This window comes from Neolamprologus multifasciatus, chromosome 23 (assembly GCF_963576455.1).
Source record: "Neolamprologus multifasciatus chromosome 23, fNeoMul1.2, whole genome shotgun sequence".
NCBI lineage: Eukaryota > Metazoa > Chordata > Actinopteri > Cichliformes > Cichlidae > Neolamprologus > Neolamprologus multifasciatus.
In genome coordinates, this window is record NC_140460.1 from 40,639,410 (window position 1) to 40,657,220 (window position 17,811).

A 17,811-nucleotide genomic window follows, 5' to 3' on the forward strand; every position below is an offset into this window, starting at 1 on the left:
GTCTGGCAGTCGGTGACCTTCACCTCTGATGAAAAACTGAAATGAGATCTTTTCTCAGCTGATTTTAAAAAAGAAATGTGAGTAATGATCCAATCAATCATTGTTATTGTTGGCCAATACTGTGAAGACCAAACTAGGATTCACGTAAACACTGAGATTCAAAGTATAATTCAATGATTATTGTCATACAGGCTAAATGACAGATAGTATTTTTCTATTTTGTATCGTATGTTATTCTGTTTATCTGATTCTATTGTTTCCCCTTGAAATCTCCTCCAGTTTGCGCTGATCCAGGACGTCACAGGTCTTGGATTCAGTTGTGGAGACGATGGTCTGGTAGCGAATACAGATCTTCTCCACGCCCTCCACCTGAAACACACCTGAGCTCAGTTTGAATCCGTCTCATTTCTGGAAAATAGACTTTTGACACGATTAATAAATAATAAAAGGAGGAAATACATTTATACAAAATCATTACAAATGTCCATTCATCACTGTAGCTTTGCATCGACTTTAATTCGACCATTTTTATATTATAAATGTCTTATTCTAATTATTATTGTGCATTGATGAATATCTGATGGAGTCACTTGTTTCTAATCTGACAATCATCCACCTTCATGCTCTGCAGAGCAGCCAGGCTCTCCAGCGTGGACGCCATGTTGGCCATCTTCTCCAGACGGCGGCAGAAAGAGTCAAACTTCCCGAAGATGTAGTTCTCACTGAAAACACGCACACACGTGTGTAAAGGTTAGCGTGACGCTGCTGACACGCTCTGACTCAGAGTCAGTTACTGATCAGCTGAAGTCAAACTGTCTGTTCTCAGGGTTTTCTCTCAGTTTGTCTCTGACGCTGTGGAAGCTTCACTGATACACACACACACACACACACACACACACACACACACACACACACACACACACACACACACACACACACACACACACACAGTGTTGATGTTGTACTTGCACATAAACCTCTACATTGGACTCTGATGTGTCGCGCCATACCTGCCACCTACTGGTCAGCCAGTGTAAGTGCACAAAACATTTCTTCAAACCAAGATGGAAAAATACATGTTTAAAAAAATGAAGTTCAAAAATCATTTTTCATCCCTAAAGATGAATAAAAATACTAAAGAATAAATCCTGATTGATGTCGTCATAATTCCTGCATGAAAGGGTTAAAAACTATTCTACAAACAAACAAACGTGAATATTTTGGAACATTTCAACTTTAAAGAGCAGAAAGAGAAAGAACAGAAAGTTATATTGTGTAAAAGTGGTTTTGTCCTGAAGTCTCAGAGTGGAGACTAAACTGTTGCAGGTCTGAGGAGCTTCTGTCCACAGACGTCAGATCATGTTTGATAAACTGAGTTTAAAGTGAAACCTGTAAATGCTGACGCTACAGGAGATCCAGCTGAGAGGACGCGTCTACCTGTTGAAGGTCACCGTGCGGCTCTTCCAGAGCTCCAGCTCGGCCGACGGCCCGACGTCGTCGGCCTCTTTCCTCATCTGCTCGCTCTCCGTCAGCACCTGCTTGATTTGATTGGTCCACAGGGTCGACACCTCCTCCAGACGCTCCACCAGCTCACTGTTATTGGCTGAGAGCGAAACACACGAGTTCCTCTAAACACACGTGAACACGGACTCATTATTTCAAAGAAGCCATCGTCTCAGGTCAGATGCTTCCTTCAGCTTCCACAGATAAACTGGTTTGATTTAGCTGAGAGTTGATTTTTAAAGCTTTAAATGATGTTTCCTGTATTTCCAACAGTCTTATTGTTTGTGTGAGATGTGAACAGCTTGAGCTTCATACCTGCTGCTCTGTAGTCTGCAGGGCTGCTCAGCTGGCTGATGGCGTCAGGAAGCTCCACGTGCTGCAGCTGCAACTTTCTCTCCATGTTCAGTCGGGCTGAGCTCAGATTACTGACAAACTGATCCACCGAGGACAGGAAGGACCGGACGTGTGGACACGAGGCGCCGTCCTGCACAGAGCCCCACGACTGGGCACAGGGTCAAAGGTCAGCAATAACAACAAAGGTTAATGTGTTTCCTGTTTCACTTTTTACCTTATTCACAGCCAAAAGCATCAGGAGGAGCACTGCACACAAATCAGACTTTTCATGGATCATTATGTAACAGCTGCTCTACAGTCAAAGCCCACAAAGAGAAACCAGCAGGTACAGATAAGCCCAAGGTGTGGCCTCCAGTAACACTGTGAGGAACCTTGGAGTCATGTTTGACCAGGACATGTCCTTCAACGCACATATTAAACACATATGTAAGACTGCTTTCTTCCATTTGTGCAACATCTCTAAAGTTAGAAATATCCTGTCTCAGAGTGACGCTGAAAAACTAGTTCCTGCATTTATTACTTCCAGGCTGGACGACTGTAATTCATTATTATCAGGAAGTCCTAAAAACTCCCTGAAAAGCCTTCAGTTGATCCAAAATGCTGCAGCAAGAGTCCTGACAGGGACTAGAAACAGCAGATTTCTCCTACACTGGCTTCTCTTCACAGGATTGACCCCTCATGGCTGCCCCTCCCTGCCCCTTTCTTTGCTTTCAGTCTCTTCCTGTTTAAAGAGAGTTCTTCCTTCCCACCATCAACAAAGTCTTCATATATGGAGTCATGTGATCACTGGAAGCTTAAAACATCTCCCTTTTTGTGCTCAGTGAAAGCCTGAATGGATGGAGGTGTTTTACCTGCTGCGACCTGAGAGCAGGTAACATGATGTGAGTCAGCAGAGTTTCCAGACTTTTCAGGACGCCGCCGCCGCCGCTGCAGTCCAACACGCCAAAGTTCACTTCCTGGAAACATCAGGTTGCACGAGAAGATCAGAATGATTGGCTGCATCCATGTCACAGTCAACCAATGAGGTCTGTGCAGTTTGTTAAATTTGCAGGTGAGGAGGTGACCCAGACCAGTTACTGACCTGCTGCACGTTAGCGGTGGTTATGGCCTTCTCAGTGGTTCTCAGGAAGAACAGACATTTCCCCAGTAAAGGCTGGAAATACAGAACGTGATGGAGTTCAGGTTCCTTTAACGTGACGCAGACAGAGCACTTCCTCTGCACTCTGTCACCAAAGTTCACCATGCAAAGGAAAACCTTTCATGGGCTTTAAAGACGGGGTGGTTGGAGAGCTCTGCAGGCTGCTCGTTACCAGTGATGGGAGTAAAGAGTAATCTAATTACTATTCCTATCGTTACAACGCCGTTACAGTTACTAACAAGAAAATGTGGGGCGGTGCGTTACTATGTTTCAACAAACAGACGGTTGAAGCTGTGTTCAGCTTCCAGCAGCTTATATCAGCTGCAGGAAGTAGCTGTAAGTAATCTGGGCGCTGCAGCTTTAAGCAGCTGTGCTCCCGCAGACAGACCATCACTTTTTGGCACAACAGCTGGAGCTCAGGGGGCAAAACAATCGCATGAGTGCTGCTGTTTGACTGAGGAAGAATAAAGGAGTCGTGGTCAATCACATGACCACTTACAGACAAAGCAACAAGGTGATATATACCAGTTTATAAACTGTGTTGATAGGCCAGTAAAACCAGAGTCATGATAAACAATATATACGCGTGTTTGTTCCTCAATAGTTTCATGTTTACTGTCTAAGGACAGCAGCGAGCACTCTCTGCTTATGAGCTGCTGTCAGACCTGCAGGTATCAGGCTGTGATCTTCTCCTTTATACTGGACACTAATTATTATTTTGCAGTGGCTCAAATAATTTGTGTGGCGTCTTATTGAAGAACAGCTGATTGTTCTGGAAATAGTTTAATGGTTATTAAAAAAAGGGTAAAAGTTAAATGGCTGCAAATAACTTTGTTGTTTGCAAAACTTGTGTGTATAATTTTCAGATTTATATTTACATTTAAAGTTATGAAAATGATTCGTTAAACATGTTCATGGTTGTTACAGTAAAAATATAACTTTTTTGTTTTCTGTCTGATTTTAGATCAATTGTGTTAATACAGTTTGTCAAAATGAAAACATAACTGCAGATTCAGACACGTGAGGTTGTGCTGAAAAGAATGAGACCAAACAAGGCAAAGTAAATAATTTTTAAAGGTAAATGTAGAGGAAACATCAAAAGTTGTCACGGCTGGGGCAGCAGTCGTGTGGTGGAATGAATGAGGACCCGAGATGCAGACGGCGGTGGAGATGCGAGTGGAGATTTATTTACAGTGAAAATAACAAAGGTGAGGGAAGAAGCGAACATCAAGCTAAACTGGGAAAAACTAACAGACAAAGCAGAAAACATGAGGGCAGCAGGGAAACACAGAGATGACACGAAGAAGGCAGAGAGACGTGGAGACACACCGATGGACATGGAGACACACAGAGTCATGCAGACGACGCCAACACAGGCAGACACACACTATAAATACACACGAGGTAATGAGGGGATGACACACAGGAGGGGAGCACAGCTGAACCACAAGACGAGACACAAACCTTCAAAGTAAAACAGGAAACACACAGACTGTTTTACAACACAAGGACACGAACAGAGCACAGAGGACAGACACAGGCAAGGCTGAGAAAACACGGAAGCACTAAACATAAGAACCAAACCCTAAGAACTAAAACAAAATCAGAATAAACACCAAACACAAGATGAAACCAAAAGGAAACACAAAACGCTGCGACCCAGGACCCTGACAAAAGGAGTTCACAATGGCCGATTATACCCTGGAGCCCAGAGGGTATTTTTAAAGTAACACAATAGTTACTTTTCCTAGTAATTAATTACATCTAGAACCTTGTCACTCAGTTACTAAGTTACCTTTTTGAAGAAGTAATTAGTAACTATAATTAGTTACTATTTGAAAGTAACTTGCCCAACACTGGATATGAGCGAGTTTCCCAGCTGATGCAAACTGGAAAGCTTCTCCTGTTTGAAGTGGATCTATTCAGCTTTTATTTCCTGATCATTTTAAGCATCAACAAAGTTTCTAAAAACAAGCAACAGTTTGTCATCATTCATAAACTCTGACGTCACAGGAGTGTTTTTATTCCTGTCCCATGTTTGAACGTTTCTGCATATCAGAGCTGCCAACACGGCACCGACTCAGGCTGGAACTGACTTTAAATCCTTCATCATTCATGATCCTGTTAAACCACATCCAGGGGAAATGTTATTAGCATGTAGCCTTTAGCTCATGTTCTGATTGCTGCTCCTCCATGTTTGTAGTCCTTTTTTCTGTGAATAAGTGTTTGTGGAGCTTTGAGCTCCTCAGACTTCGGCCTCTCGACCTCCTGATGTTCAGCCTGCAGCTGTCAGTCATCCAGTGTTTGCTCAAAGACTTTAATCACCTCGTTAACCAAACAAAGCAGCACAGTTTGATCCATGGAAACACAAACACGCTCAGGCTCATCATCTCTGAACAGGACAATGATGAATCGTAGGCTCGGGATTGTTTGGAGCTTAAAAAGAAATCAGATACATCAGAACACAAAAACCCCGAGAGGTGGATCAATGTGACGTCACACACCTGAGCTCTGAGTCCTCGAGTCTGATCCAGGCTTGTGCTTTCAGACACGTTTCTGTGTAACACTCAGCTCAGGTGTGTTCAGGACATTTGCTTGGAAGAAGCCGTCTGTGGATAAATCCTGCTCTCCACCTCAGCTGTCAGGTTTATCCAGAGAACGGCCGTCCTGACTTCCAGCAGCCCCACAGTCCTCGTTTCTAATAAACTGGCATCACTGAAATGAACTGTCTGCCTCGCTGTTCAATAATCTGCTCTTTGCCAATTTCCCAGCAGAACCTTCCACTCATATCAGCATTTTTCTGTGATTCTCACATTAACTAAACATAAAAAGCTGAAGCCAACCTCAGAGTTCCCCGTAGTGAGGAAGAGTTTCCTCTGAGCCACAGCTGAGTTTGATGCGTCCACAAAGGAAGACTGACGGGAGGACAGACTCTGGGAGAAAGGCAGATATTAAAAGATATGAATACAAAGTACGGTGCAACAAACAGCAGATTATGAAGAGCGGTTAGACCTTCATGTGTCAGTCATTGAAATGTGATCAAAGTTACCTGTTTGACATCCTGATAGAAGAAAATCAGCTTCTTGGATCCGTTTGCAGCAAAGAATTCATGGATCAGACTGAACTGGAAGAATCAGACATTAATGACTCAAAGGTTCAACTCTGAGGAAGGATCACGTCTCTGAACTTACTCTGTCATCAGAGACCATGGCGTCTTCCACCGCCGCCTCCTCCAGGCTGCCGGCGTCTGCCAGCCTGCTCATCAGGTATTTATGTCGGGCATCCAGAGCTGCCCGCCGTTCCTCCTTCACGGCTCTCGCCTGTTTGGCTACTTCTCTCCTCGCCTCATTGGACAGCAGCATCGTCCTTTTACCAGACACCTGGAGAAACATCAGCTCAGTCTACAGACGCAGAGACCAGTGAGAGCTTGGCCCAAACATCTGCAGGTTTCTGAGGACCACGTTTGACCCTGACTGGAGGCATCGATTCTGAGTGTGACTGCCTAAACTGAGCTACTGTCCCCCCTCCACTGAGACGTTCTCCTGTGATGTGTCATGGGGGGAAGTGTTCCTCACGGTTGGACTCGTGAGAAGTTCAGTCAGTTTATTCAAACTTTAAAAAGACGCATTTTCAGTCTCTGGATTTCAGCAGAAACAAATGTGAACACAGCACTTTTTGATTGAGTATAAAAGGATGAAAGAGTCAGTGATTAGTAACATTGTTGCTGACTGATGCTGTTGTAGAGCTGTCTTTGGATCCTCACGTTCCTGGAAGCCTTCCCTGGATTGCTCATATATCATTAACTTGTTTGTGTTCAGTAGAATCAGGTGTTGTGGATGCAGGTCGTAGCTGTGTGAGGCCTGTACAGTCAGCGCTGTGTGAGCGCTGTGTAACGTTAGCTTAGACTTCTTTCTGTTGTTATCATCCTTCAGGTTAATGTTGTTTTCATTATGCATCACAGGAAGTGTGGGTGGCTGTTAGCCTCACAGCTCATGGAGAGTTGCTGCTGCTCTGCCTCCTTTTTGATGTTTCTGCTCTTTGTGGCTTTGTGTTACTTTGTGTCGTGTCTGAAACAAAGTGAGTCCATGTTACTAACTGTAGTCGGCTCTCTGTCTCATGCACAGCTGACTGTTGTCTGAATGAAAGGATTTTTATACTTTGTGTAATCTGTTGGGACTTTGAGCCCTTTTTAAACAGCATATGAGCCATATGTATGTGTGTATATGAAAGGTTGTTTGTAAGACATAAAATTGTTGCTTATTCTAGAGCTGTTGCTGTGCCTGATTGGTCGACTCGCTCTAAACTGAAGGTTGACTTGATTATTTTGGTTTTTTACATTTTGTCAATAAACCAACTTCTTTATGATTTGAACGGCGTCTCTGACGTGTCACAGGCCTGTCAGCTTTCTTGGTGATTGGTATAGTTTTGAGCTTCATGCTCTGGCTGTTGTTGGGTTTTCCTCTTTCATATTAAAGCTTTTGTCCTACATTTGGCTCTAAAGTCTAATTTAGGTAAGTTGTGCACAAAGGCTTTTTCTCTAGCAGACAGCTGTGTGGCTAAAAGTCAGATCACCTCCTCCCATCATTTTTTACCACCTCAGTCACACTGGACTGAAACAAGAGTGAAACTAGGAAGAATCAGAGTTTGTCCAGTGACTGCACTGATTTTCTTCATATTCACAAACTGATTCTAAGTAGTTGCATCAGCCAGCTAATCACCCGGACACTGAGCGTCCAACACGCTCCCTGAAGGGAAACGATTACATCCTCCAAACAATCACAATCTGTCTCTGAATGACTGGAATTATTCTCTGATTTGTGAATAACTGGAATTTATCAATGCAGACACGTTGCCAACATGATGAAGTCAGTCTGAGTCGCATCTCTTTGGCTAACTTAACTCAAGTGGTTGCCGACTATTCTGGTTATATTCCCATATAACAGCAGGGTTGCTGAGCACCTCTGTCACTCTGCAGTTATGTTCCCAGTTCTCTTTTGTGGAGGAATTTTCCAGGAATTCCTGGGACCAGCTTTCCATGAGAGACCCGATCAGGAGCGACTGTCCTGGACACTCCCAGCATCACAGGGACTCACAAACCCGTCTACCACAGTGAGAAGACTGATGGTCACAGGCCCACATGTAGCTTTAGATCACACGTGTGCACTTCCTGTGGTCACTGCTGGAACTCTAGACTCACCGAGGGGCCAGTGGTTGGTGAGGCAGCAGCAGCTGAAGTCATGTGACTAATGGCTCTCAGGTTCTGTCCTCCTATTGGCCGGTGTCCTTCACCTGTCACACCTGGTCAAGAAAGAGTGAGAATGTTCAGAGCTTTAATGGAAAAGAATATTATTACATATAAAAGGCCTCTAACAAGTATTGTAGTGTTCATCAGGATGAAGTCCATCATGAACACTTCAGAGTGGTTCAGACAGTCGGTGGTTTCATCCACAGAGCCTCCAGTCTGCATATCAAAGTATCCTGAGGAATGACAGTGAACCCCGAGTTCCCCTCATTACATTCATGTGTGTGACTGTGAGGAAAAGCTGATTGTATGAACGTGTGTGAGCGAGTGAATGAGGCTTGTATCAGAGTGGAGATAATGTCAGCGGCACAAGCTGGACGCTGCAGGTGTCACATGTGAATCTGTGCATCAGTGTCTGCACCTTTGTGGAGGTGAAGCTCAGGAGGTTTGGATTTGTTCAAAGCTCTGTCTGCTCCATCTTTCTTTCCCTCAGGCCTCTCCAGATCAGGAAGGAGGTCCTGTTCTCCTTCTCCCTCCTGGATTTCTGGATCCAGGGAAGGATCAAAGTCTCTCAGCCCAGCATCAGAGCTTCTGGCTGGGGGAGGACTGGAAGTTTCAGCTGGAGGCTGAGAGCCTGGATCTGCCATCTGAGTCACAATTCAAATATTCTCAGTAATCTCAAAAAGCAACAGAAAGCTGCCATTTTCATGACCAGTGGGTTATCCAGCAGTTTGATTCATGTCAGCAGCATTTAGTTTGTAACTGCTGACTCACCTCTGGCTGTATCCTGCTCTCAGGGTCACAGTGGACACTGTACCTTTGACCGAAGCTGCAAAGACAGTCAGCAGGGGTCTGGATGCATTCAGCACCACGTCCTTGTTGGGCAGACACCTTCAGTGACAGGACAGTTTATTATGCTGCTAACGTTAATAAGTCTGTTCACCTGTAGAGCTCATTTAAACACATCAGCTGTAGAACATCATGTGTCATGGCGTGTCCAAATTCACAGGCTGCATCCTCCTGAGGACCCGGCCTTCAAGGTCTACGTGGGCCGGGTCCTCCAAAGGTCGGGTAGGCGGGAAGTGAGCGGCTGTGACGGTCTGGCCTTCAGATCCGCGTCACCGCTGTCTCGGTGGAGTTTAATAAACTCAGCCGTCTGCTCCTTGCTATCTAAAATATAACAGGACACTGGAGGAAACTCTCGACCGTCTCACACTTCTGTTTAATCACTTTTCTGTTTGACGTTTATTCAGCTGTGTGAAAACTGTAACTTCAGCCAAACCAAACAAACAACACTGAAAAAAGCCAAACGATAACATTTTTACGTTATCTAAGTGACTTATATATCATGTTTAAACCTGAATAGCCAAAGGCCGTGGGGGTCCAAAAACGATGTGCCGGGAGTCCGCTGTTCTCGCCGGCTCTAATGACCCTCGACCTCCCGGTTAGCTATCAAGATGGTGGGTAACAGACGTCTCCAAAAACGTCAGAGCACTTTTGCAAATATGTGATATCTTGACAAACCGAGCAGATATTTGAAGTTTACACTCCTACATTCTCAAACAGGAGCCCCAGCAGAGATGGATGGCTGGCGCGGCTCTCCGGAGCCCCCAGTCAGAGCAGATGCAGGGCCAGCAGGTGTGGAGACCCCTGGCTGAGGCAGCTGAAGCTGTGGGTGGCAGTCAGCCAGCTCAGGATGCCTTTTGGGCTGCAGCAGCATAAAATCCTCAGCAGGCTGGGTAAGCTTGCGTGAGCTCTCTGTGGAGGCTGTTGCAGCTGAGATGGCTCACCCGAGCGGTGCAAACTTAGTTACCTTCAAGGCTCCAGAGTCAGCTGAGGTCAGCAGCTCAGCCTCTGGGGAGGCCCTGGGGAGGTTACAATCCCTGGAACAGCCAGGTCTCTACAACCAGAAACAGTCTTTGCATGTGCAGCTTCAGAACCAGACTTGAAGTTCCAGTTAGTGTCCGTTGTCCCAGAAACACTCAGGTGCTCACTGAGCAATCTCTTGAGGCCAACACTCAGAAAATCAAACAGTCTTTGGCTGAGCCTTTGTGGGAACATTTATCGTCTGTGCTGGAAAGGTGGAAACATCTGGGAGATGCAGCCTTAACACACTGGGTTTCACAAGTCCTTGGAGGCAGCTCACTAAACTCAGGGATGCAGACAAAATCAGCACTTGCAGGAACACAATGTGCCCTCTCACAATGAGCTTGGAAGCAGAAACTGAGTTTTCCTCACTGACTGTTTTAGACAGTATTGTGGGAGCAACACAAAAAGCAGCTTCAGCTGGAAACACACAGTTTAGTGTCTTTGCTGCTCGCTTTAAGTCACAATAAACAGAAAACTCATTGTGTCTCATGTCAGAATCAAATCACTCATATACAGGAAAGGAAGAGGCGGAGCTTATTTCCTGCAGGGAGAGGTTAGCAGTCTGTGTCTTTCTCATTTCTGACTCCTAAAGAGCTGAAAAACACAGGCTGTTATTGGCTGGCTGACACTGGGATTAATGTCCTTGAAGCCAGCAGTCTTTAATGTCCAGGTTCAGAACGGGCAGGTGAAAAACAGTCCTTTATGTTCTCTGATGTTCAATAAACTGTCCTGATTACTGAGGGAGCAGAGAAAGTGTCTCCATCACTCACCACAGCTGGATGCTCTGAAATCCTGGAATCCAGCTGTGGAGAGGAGCGCCGGCGGCGTGGACGCAGTTTAGTAATCAGGGAACGGGAGACAGGAGGGAAACACAGCTGGGACCAATTACACACACGAGACAGGAAACTGTAACACAGGACTGTCAAAGTAAAACAGGAAATATAACACAGAGTCCAAAGTAAGGAGACGTGGGACACAGTGAAGACACAGAAACAGAAACCAGAACTATAATCACAAAACAAACTCAGAAACATAAAGAGTGAATCAGCTGATTCAGTGTTTGTGACAAAAACATTGGATCCTGGTTAATAAGTTTGATTTGTTTGTTTCTGTATTATTTTGTGTATCGTTCTTATGAGCTGTTGTTTTTTCAGTGAAATATTATTTAATTGTTTTAAGCTTTTTGTTGACTTTGAAGTGCTTAAGTTGATATTTTTGAACATTTAATTTGTTCGATTATTGTAGAGTCGATAAAACTGTCAAACGCACAGCTGCTTCCAGCATGGCCGGAGGAGAGGTGGCCGAGCAGACGCACAACACACACAGCTCACAGGTTTGCATTTCTATATATTGCAGATGTTGCAGAAATTGACAGTAAAGAACTCAGAGATCCAGCGCTGTCTCCTGCCCCTTATTTATACACCACAACACAACGACAGGCGTAACTCACACAAACGGGTAACATGAGGCTCAGATGCTTTGGACATGTTCACATATACTGGACACAGAATGATGAAGATGGAGCTGCAGGAAGGAGGAAAAGAGGAAAAACACAGAAAAGATTCACAGATGTGGTGAAAAAGGACACGACAGGTTCTGTTTGTTAGTTTGGTTTTTCTTTATTTGGTAAAGATTCAGAAATAAAGAGAAGATCACATGTTTGAATATTACATTAATGTTCTGTAATTACAACAAGTTGTAAAATCTTTCCAGAGTGAGACAGAGACTGTGCAGAGACTGTAGAAGGACAGAGCAGCAGCAGAGCAGTCCAGATACACTGATGATCCTCTGTCAGATCCAGAGGGACACACAGGGGTGATGCTGGACTCTACATTGTGTCTGACAGTGGAGCTGTTCTCAGAGCAGTTCACTCTGCAGCACTGACAGTCATCTGCACTTCATTCCTCTGTCAGTCACTGCTGGATGAAGCTCTCCTCTCCACCTCCCAGTAACATGGCCCAGTCAGAGCGTCTCTACACACAAGCTGCTGCTGCTTCAACCTCTCTGGATCATCAGGACACAGCTGCTCCTCTCTCAGCACACACACCGTCCTGTTTACCATCATCAGCTCCACCTGCAGAGAGAAGGAGGAAGAGCAGAGGAGATAAACGAGTGTTTCCAGAGACTCTTCATCAGCTGTCAGTCAGTGATGCAGCACATCCAGTATAAAGAGCAGCAGGGACTTCAGTGCTGGGACTGTACTAGGACTCATTGTTGCTTCACTTTTTCTAATCTTTGGATTTTTATTGAAGCTGCTGAAAATGTTTTTCCCTCCTAGTTTGAGTTTGGACTTTCATTCATTAGAAGAACCTTGGTGTGTCCACTCTGAGCTCTGTAGGAACCCCAACAACAAGCCCAACAATCCAGATGGACGGTTCCAGCTGTTAACTGGAGGAATTCCATCCAAACATCTGCTCTCACTAAATTCTTCCTCACCTACAGACTGTGTTCTTCACTGCTTTAAACTTGGAAATGAATGCAGTCATTGGTCTGCGTGCTGCTTTGTTCAGAGAGCTGATTGGCTGTTGACAGTGTTTGATCAGAGCGTGTCAGCCGTTACTATGGTGACCATAAAGGTGAGAAACAGGAAGTGTTTGTGTCCAATCCTGAAGCCTGTCACCGTTCTCCTCTCACAGCTTCACTGAGAAGCTGCAGCTTTACAGGAAACACTGGATCTTTGTTTCATACTGACTGTGTTTAGTACAATACTGCTGACAGCACCACCCACTCACTCCATCACTCTACTTACAGCAGAGTCTCCAGTCTGTAGTCTGGACTCTGCTGAAGATCAGACAGCTGCTTCACATCTGGATCCTTCAGGTTGTTTCCTCTCAGCTCCAGCTGTCTCAGATGGGAGGGGTTGGACTTCAGTGCTGCTGCCAGATAATCACAGCTGATCTCTGACAAACCACAGCTCTCCAATCTGTATAAAGAATGAAAGATGTAAGTTTATTAGACAAAGTGCTTGAAATCATTCAGTGTTTCATCATCTGTTCAGAGCTGAAGAAGGTTCAGAATGTAGAAGTTTAGAAAATGGAAACTCCAAACAGCTGAAGCCAACAGGAAGCAGCTTCAAACAGGAAACTGTGCAGAGTTTCAGACTATATGTCCTGATGCAGCCAGTTGGATTTTGGAGATTTGAATCTCTGTTCTGTGACTAAGTCCTTGAATCATTTCTTCCAGTTGGTCCAACAAGACAGACTAAGTATTGGACATGTGTTGTGGCTCCATTAGGGGAGCTTCTAAATGTGATGTGATGGCCCCTCTGGGTCTGTCAGGTCACAGCACTGAAGAGAGCTCAAACTGGGCACACAGTTGTTCCAGTCTGGACCAAAGACTCTATACTGGGACTGAGGGACTGCTTTGACTGCACCCACTGGGACTTTTTAAAGGCTCATGTTCTCACTTAGATCATCGATTTCTACTGACATTTCTTTCTGGGAAAAATGGGGATTACTACGGAAACAGGAAGTATTTTCCCCAATAAGCAGCCCTGGATTAGTAAATCACTCCAACATGTTCTCAGGCAGAAGAAGCTGTCTTGTTATGGGGGAGAGAAGAAAAAGATTGAGGCACAGAAACTTGTTGAAAGAGAGAAAAAGCAGCTAAAATCAGGTGTAAAAGTAAAGCAGAGGATGAGCTGAATAAAGGACACTCAAGGCTGGCTTGGAAAGGAATGAAGTCCATGGTGGGGATGCAGAACAAGGAGCAAAGATGAATGTGATGCTGAATCAGCAGAAGACTTGGACTCATTTGATTCCAGCTTTGATATCATTGATTTCAATGAAGAGCTTTGTGATTGTAGCAAAGGGCTGGTAGCTCTGAGAGTCCCACTGATGAGGTGTTTGTGTGGAAATCTCTTAGTGGGACCAAAGAGAGAAAAAGCCCTGGTCCTGATGCTGTGGGAGGGAAATGATTGAAGTGTGCTGTGAGGAACTGACTGGGAGATTTTCACACATTCTCCAGTCCTCCTTGGAACAACAGGAAGTTCCCAGCATATGGAAACAAAGGTTAAGTGTCCTATGGCACTCAGTGATGATGGTGCTGTGGCCCCACCACCTCCACCTCTTTGTAAAGGAACTAACTGTAATCTGAAGCTTCAAATGGAACTAAGACTTCCTCCACTAGGTGGCAGTGTCTGATGAGAAAGTGTTAGTGGAGCTGGCCTGGAGTCAGAAACAGGAAGATGCAGGATTTGGGCTGAAATGGGGAAAAGTGGTTAGCACTAGTGCCTTAAAGCAAGAAAGTTGTAGGTTGAAGCTTGTTGGTCAGCTGGGCCTTTCTGTGGAGGTTGGATGTTCTCCCACAGTCCAATGAAATGCTGCTTAGGTTCATTGGTGCTTCTAAATTGGCTGTAGGTGTGGATGTGAGAGAGTGCTTCTCTGTCTCTCTCTGTTGGCCCTGTGATGGACTGCTCACCTGTGCAGGTGGACCACGCCTCTTGCCCTATGACAGCTAGGGCACAGGCTGCAGCCCTGTGAGCCTAAGCTGAATAAACAGTTAGCAAAAATGATCCATAGATGGCCTGAAATTCCCCAGTTAGCAGTTTGGTAGATAGCTATGACATGCTAATCCCATCCAGCAGCTGTATTCTACCTGTAAGCTGATCCCTGCTGAGCCAAAGCACTTTTTCATATACAAATTACAACCTTTAATAGAAACCTATTGGTCAGCATCTTATTAGCCTGCTGTTAGCTTCATTCCACAGAAAACTGAGAGAAACTAACAGAGTTGATAAAGAATAAAGAGAAATGTGCTGATATAAAGCCTTTGAAGTGCTTCAGATGATCTCTGTCCACTTCTGTCCACTCATTCATTCATGTAAGCTTTCTAATGCAGCTTTGATCTTCACAGTCTGCTTTATGAAACTCATTCTAACCCTGAATGTCAGAGTGTTCCTCCTTCTCTTTCCCATCATTCATGCTGGCAGTGGAGGAGATTTGGATGTTGGACTGTGTTTTGGATGATGTGTGTATGTTTGTGTTGGACTGCTGTCTGTAAAGCAAACGCACATTTTGCTTTGGATTTCAGTGTCAGACAGACTTTAAGGTGGAATGAAGAGTTTGAGAGTTTCACAGTGAATTTTCCAGTGGAGGATTTTTCTTCTTCTTTGAAGGTTTGAAATGTGAACATTGTTCTGCTGCAGTCAATGGACTAAACCAGAGAAGAAGAAAACAGACTTTACCATGAAGATCCTCAGTGTGGATCAGTATAATATCAGCCTGATGTCTGCAGTTTAGTGTCAGCACAACTTTCACATCATATTCATCTCAGCACAACTAAAACATGCTGACTGACCTCAGAGTTTCAAGTTTACATCCTGGACTCTCCAGGAAACCACACAGATGCTTCACTCCTGGATCCTGCAGCTTGTTGTTGAACAGGTCCAGCTGTCTCAGATGGGAGGGGTTGGACTTAAGTGCTGCTGCCAGATAATCACAGCTGATCTCTGACAAACCACAGCTCTGCAATCTGTATAAAGAATGAAAGATGTAAGTTTATTAGACAAAGTGCTTGAAATCATTCAGTGTTTCATCATCTGTTCAGAGCTGAAGAAGGTTCAGAATGTAGAAGTTTAGAAAATGGAAACTCCAAACGGCTGAAGCCAACAGGAAGCAACTTCAAACAAACACAACAAGAGAAAAAACTCTGAATGTTTCACATTAAAGTCGTACATTTCTCATGAAAAAAGGAAAAAAGTCTTGAAAAAGTCGTGTTTGTCCTTCCAGGAACCACATGGCTTCACTTTTAAAGGTGAAGTGTGAAAGAAATGGACATACTGAAATCAATAATATCAAAGCTGGAATCAAATGAGTCCAAGTCTTCTGCTGATTCAGCATCACATTCATCTTTGCTCCTTGTTCTGCATCCCCACCATAAATATAAAGAGGCAAAACTCACATTTTCCAAAATCCTCTTTAAGCTTCGGCAATAAAGGAAGATAGTTTTATACAAGTCTTTGTGGTTTTCTTGTCACCCAGATGCCCGAGTACTTAAACTTGTTATAGCTGGGTTTAAAAGGGGCTAAAACACACAAAACTCCCCAGTTGTCGTACAGATAGACTTTGCCTCGCTCTTCCCAAAATTCACTTTATATCCAGAAATTCTCCCAAATTCCTTAAGTATGCATTAAGGTGACCTTGAGGCTCTTAAAGGCGCCTATAAATAAAATGTATTATTATTATTATTATTATTATTATTATAAGTCTATCCAAAAGTTTGTGGAGGCTCTTTGATGGGTTGGAAATAAATAAAATCATGTCGTCGGCATAAAGAGAGACTTCATGTTCGATACCCCCTCGATGTTTTCCCTCAACACCAACACATTGTCTCAGAGCAACAGCTAGCGGTTCAATGGCAAAAAGGAGACAGAGGGCATCCCTGTCCTGGGGGGCAGATTATTGTTAGTCCGGACGGCTGTTAGAGGGGAGCAATACAATACTTTTATCCAAGATACAAAATTAAAGACACATTTTTTTAAAAAAAAAATCCCATCTAACCCAATCCAACGCCTTTTCTGCGTCAAGCCAAATTACGGTTTCCAATGTATCACCTTTAACATGGGTATAAATTATATTTAATAGAGCTCTAATGTTAAAAAAACAGTGCCTAATAAAGCCCGTCTGGTCTGGTGAAATAATGGAGGACAAATACTTGTGTAAGCGACGGGCCAACACTTGAGCCAGGATCTTGGTGTCTGTGTTGAACAAAGATATTAAACGACATGAACGACAATCTAAATGGTCTTTTTCCTGTTTTACAATTAAACACATCACTGCTTGATGCATTGTTGGAGGCAACGACTGTGAGAGGAAGGATTCTTCAAAAGTGGATTTTAACAGTGAATTCAGTCGGTCAGAAAACTTTATGAAAAAATGAGATGGATACCCGTCGGGGCAGCAGATTTTCCAGACTGCATGCTCCGTACGGCCGTTTCAATTTCAACATTAGAGACAGGTTCCTCCAGACTAGCGATCGCATCTTCTCCCAAGGAGGGAATATCAAAAAACTTATTGAAATCATTGTGGATCTTAAGGATAGTTTGGTTGTCTGTAGACCTTATTCCCTGGTCATTGTAGAGCTCAAGGATAGTTGGTTAGCTGTTCTTAGTCGTAGCTGGTGAGCTGATAACTCGCCTGTTTTTTCTCCATGTTCATAAGCGTAGCTGCAACTTTGACTCAGCCTGTTTTGTAGATATGAGATTGTATTCAGTTTGTCATTGTAACTGCTGTGTATATAACAGGCTCAGGAGAGTGGCTGTACACAGCATGTAGTTTAGTCATTTCATCAGCTAACTGAGAGAGGCGCTCGGTCGCTATTTTATTCTGTTTGGCACAAAATGAAATTATTTGGCCTCTCAGATGCTTTTAGAGATTCCCAAATGACTGATGATGACATCTCTGGGGTCTGATTGATAGAAAAAAAATCTCTTTGAGACCTTTTGTAACTGACAAACTCTTCATCTGCTAACAACATTGAGTTGAATCTCCATGGCTGATAGTTGGAGCAGGCATCAGGAATACACATTGAAAAAACAAGAGGAGAAATCACCAGAGTCTTATAATCACATTCTGTAACTAAAGGGAGATGTTTTTCTATACAAATATATGTTTTATGGACATTAGAAAAAAAAGAGTATTGACGTGAAGCAGGATTATGAAATCTCCATACATCAGCCAGCCCATAATTATCAAGAAAGCTCTGA

The 17,811-nt window shown here is 44.0% G+C and overlaps 3 protein-coding genes across 7 annotated transcripts in view; all 3 read right to left on the reverse strand.

Moving 5' to 3' along the window:
• Nucleotides 1-17,811, reverse strand: part of LOC146492346 (NACHT, LRR and PYD domains-containing protein 12-like) — a 137,642-nt gene that overhangs the window by 100,042 nt on the left and 19,789 nt on the right. The gene's annotated exons all lie outside the window — the stretch shown is intronic.
• Nucleotides 362-11,585, reverse strand: LOC146492352 (dynein axonemal heavy chain 5-like). 3 transcript variants are annotated; one of them, XM_085151075.1, is made up of 11 exons: nt 9,012-11,585; nt 8,659-8,884; nt 8,193-8,293; nt 6,187-6,375; nt 6,045-6,119; nt 5,839-5,928; nt 2,939-3,010; nt 2,709-2,813; nt 1,819-2,005; nt 1,438-1,603; nt 363-722 (listed from the first exon to the last, which is right to left on the reverse strand). In XM_085151075.1, the coding sequence occupies exons 2-11, from the start codon at nt 8,882-8,884 to the stop codon at nt 587-589; spliced, it is 1,347 nt and encodes a 448-aa protein (XP_085007201.1). In that variant the 5' UTR covers nt 9,012-11,585; the 3' UTR covers nt 363-586. The 3 variants fall into 3 exon arrangements, with proteins under 3 accessions (XP_085007202.1, XP_085007201.1, XP_085007203.1); XM_085151076.1 differs by having other exon boundaries at nt 362-722; nt 1,819-1,987; nt 8,659-11,585; XM_085151077.1 differs by lacking the exon at nt 363-722 and having other exon boundaries at nt 1,229-1,603; nt 8,659-10,218.
• The window catches only part of LOC146492353 (protein NLRC3-like), a 306,715-nt gene continuing 300,829 nt past the window's right edge, over nt 11,926-17,811 (reverse strand). The window contains exons 24-26 of one of the 2 annotated variants that reach the window (XM_085150974.1): nt 15,405-15,578; nt 12,856-13,029; nt 11,926-12,180 (exon numbers count right to left, since the gene is read on the reverse strand). In XM_085150974.1, the coding sequence (XP_085007100.1) occupies nt 12,171-12,180; nt 12,856-13,029; nt 15,405-15,578 (358 nt within the window). In that variant the 3' untranslated portion in view covers nt 11,926-12,170. Of the gene's footprint in view, nt 12,181-12,855; nt 13,030-13,222; nt 15,579-17,811 lie in introns of those variants that run through there. The other variant, XM_085150975.1, reaches the window with a different exon arrangement.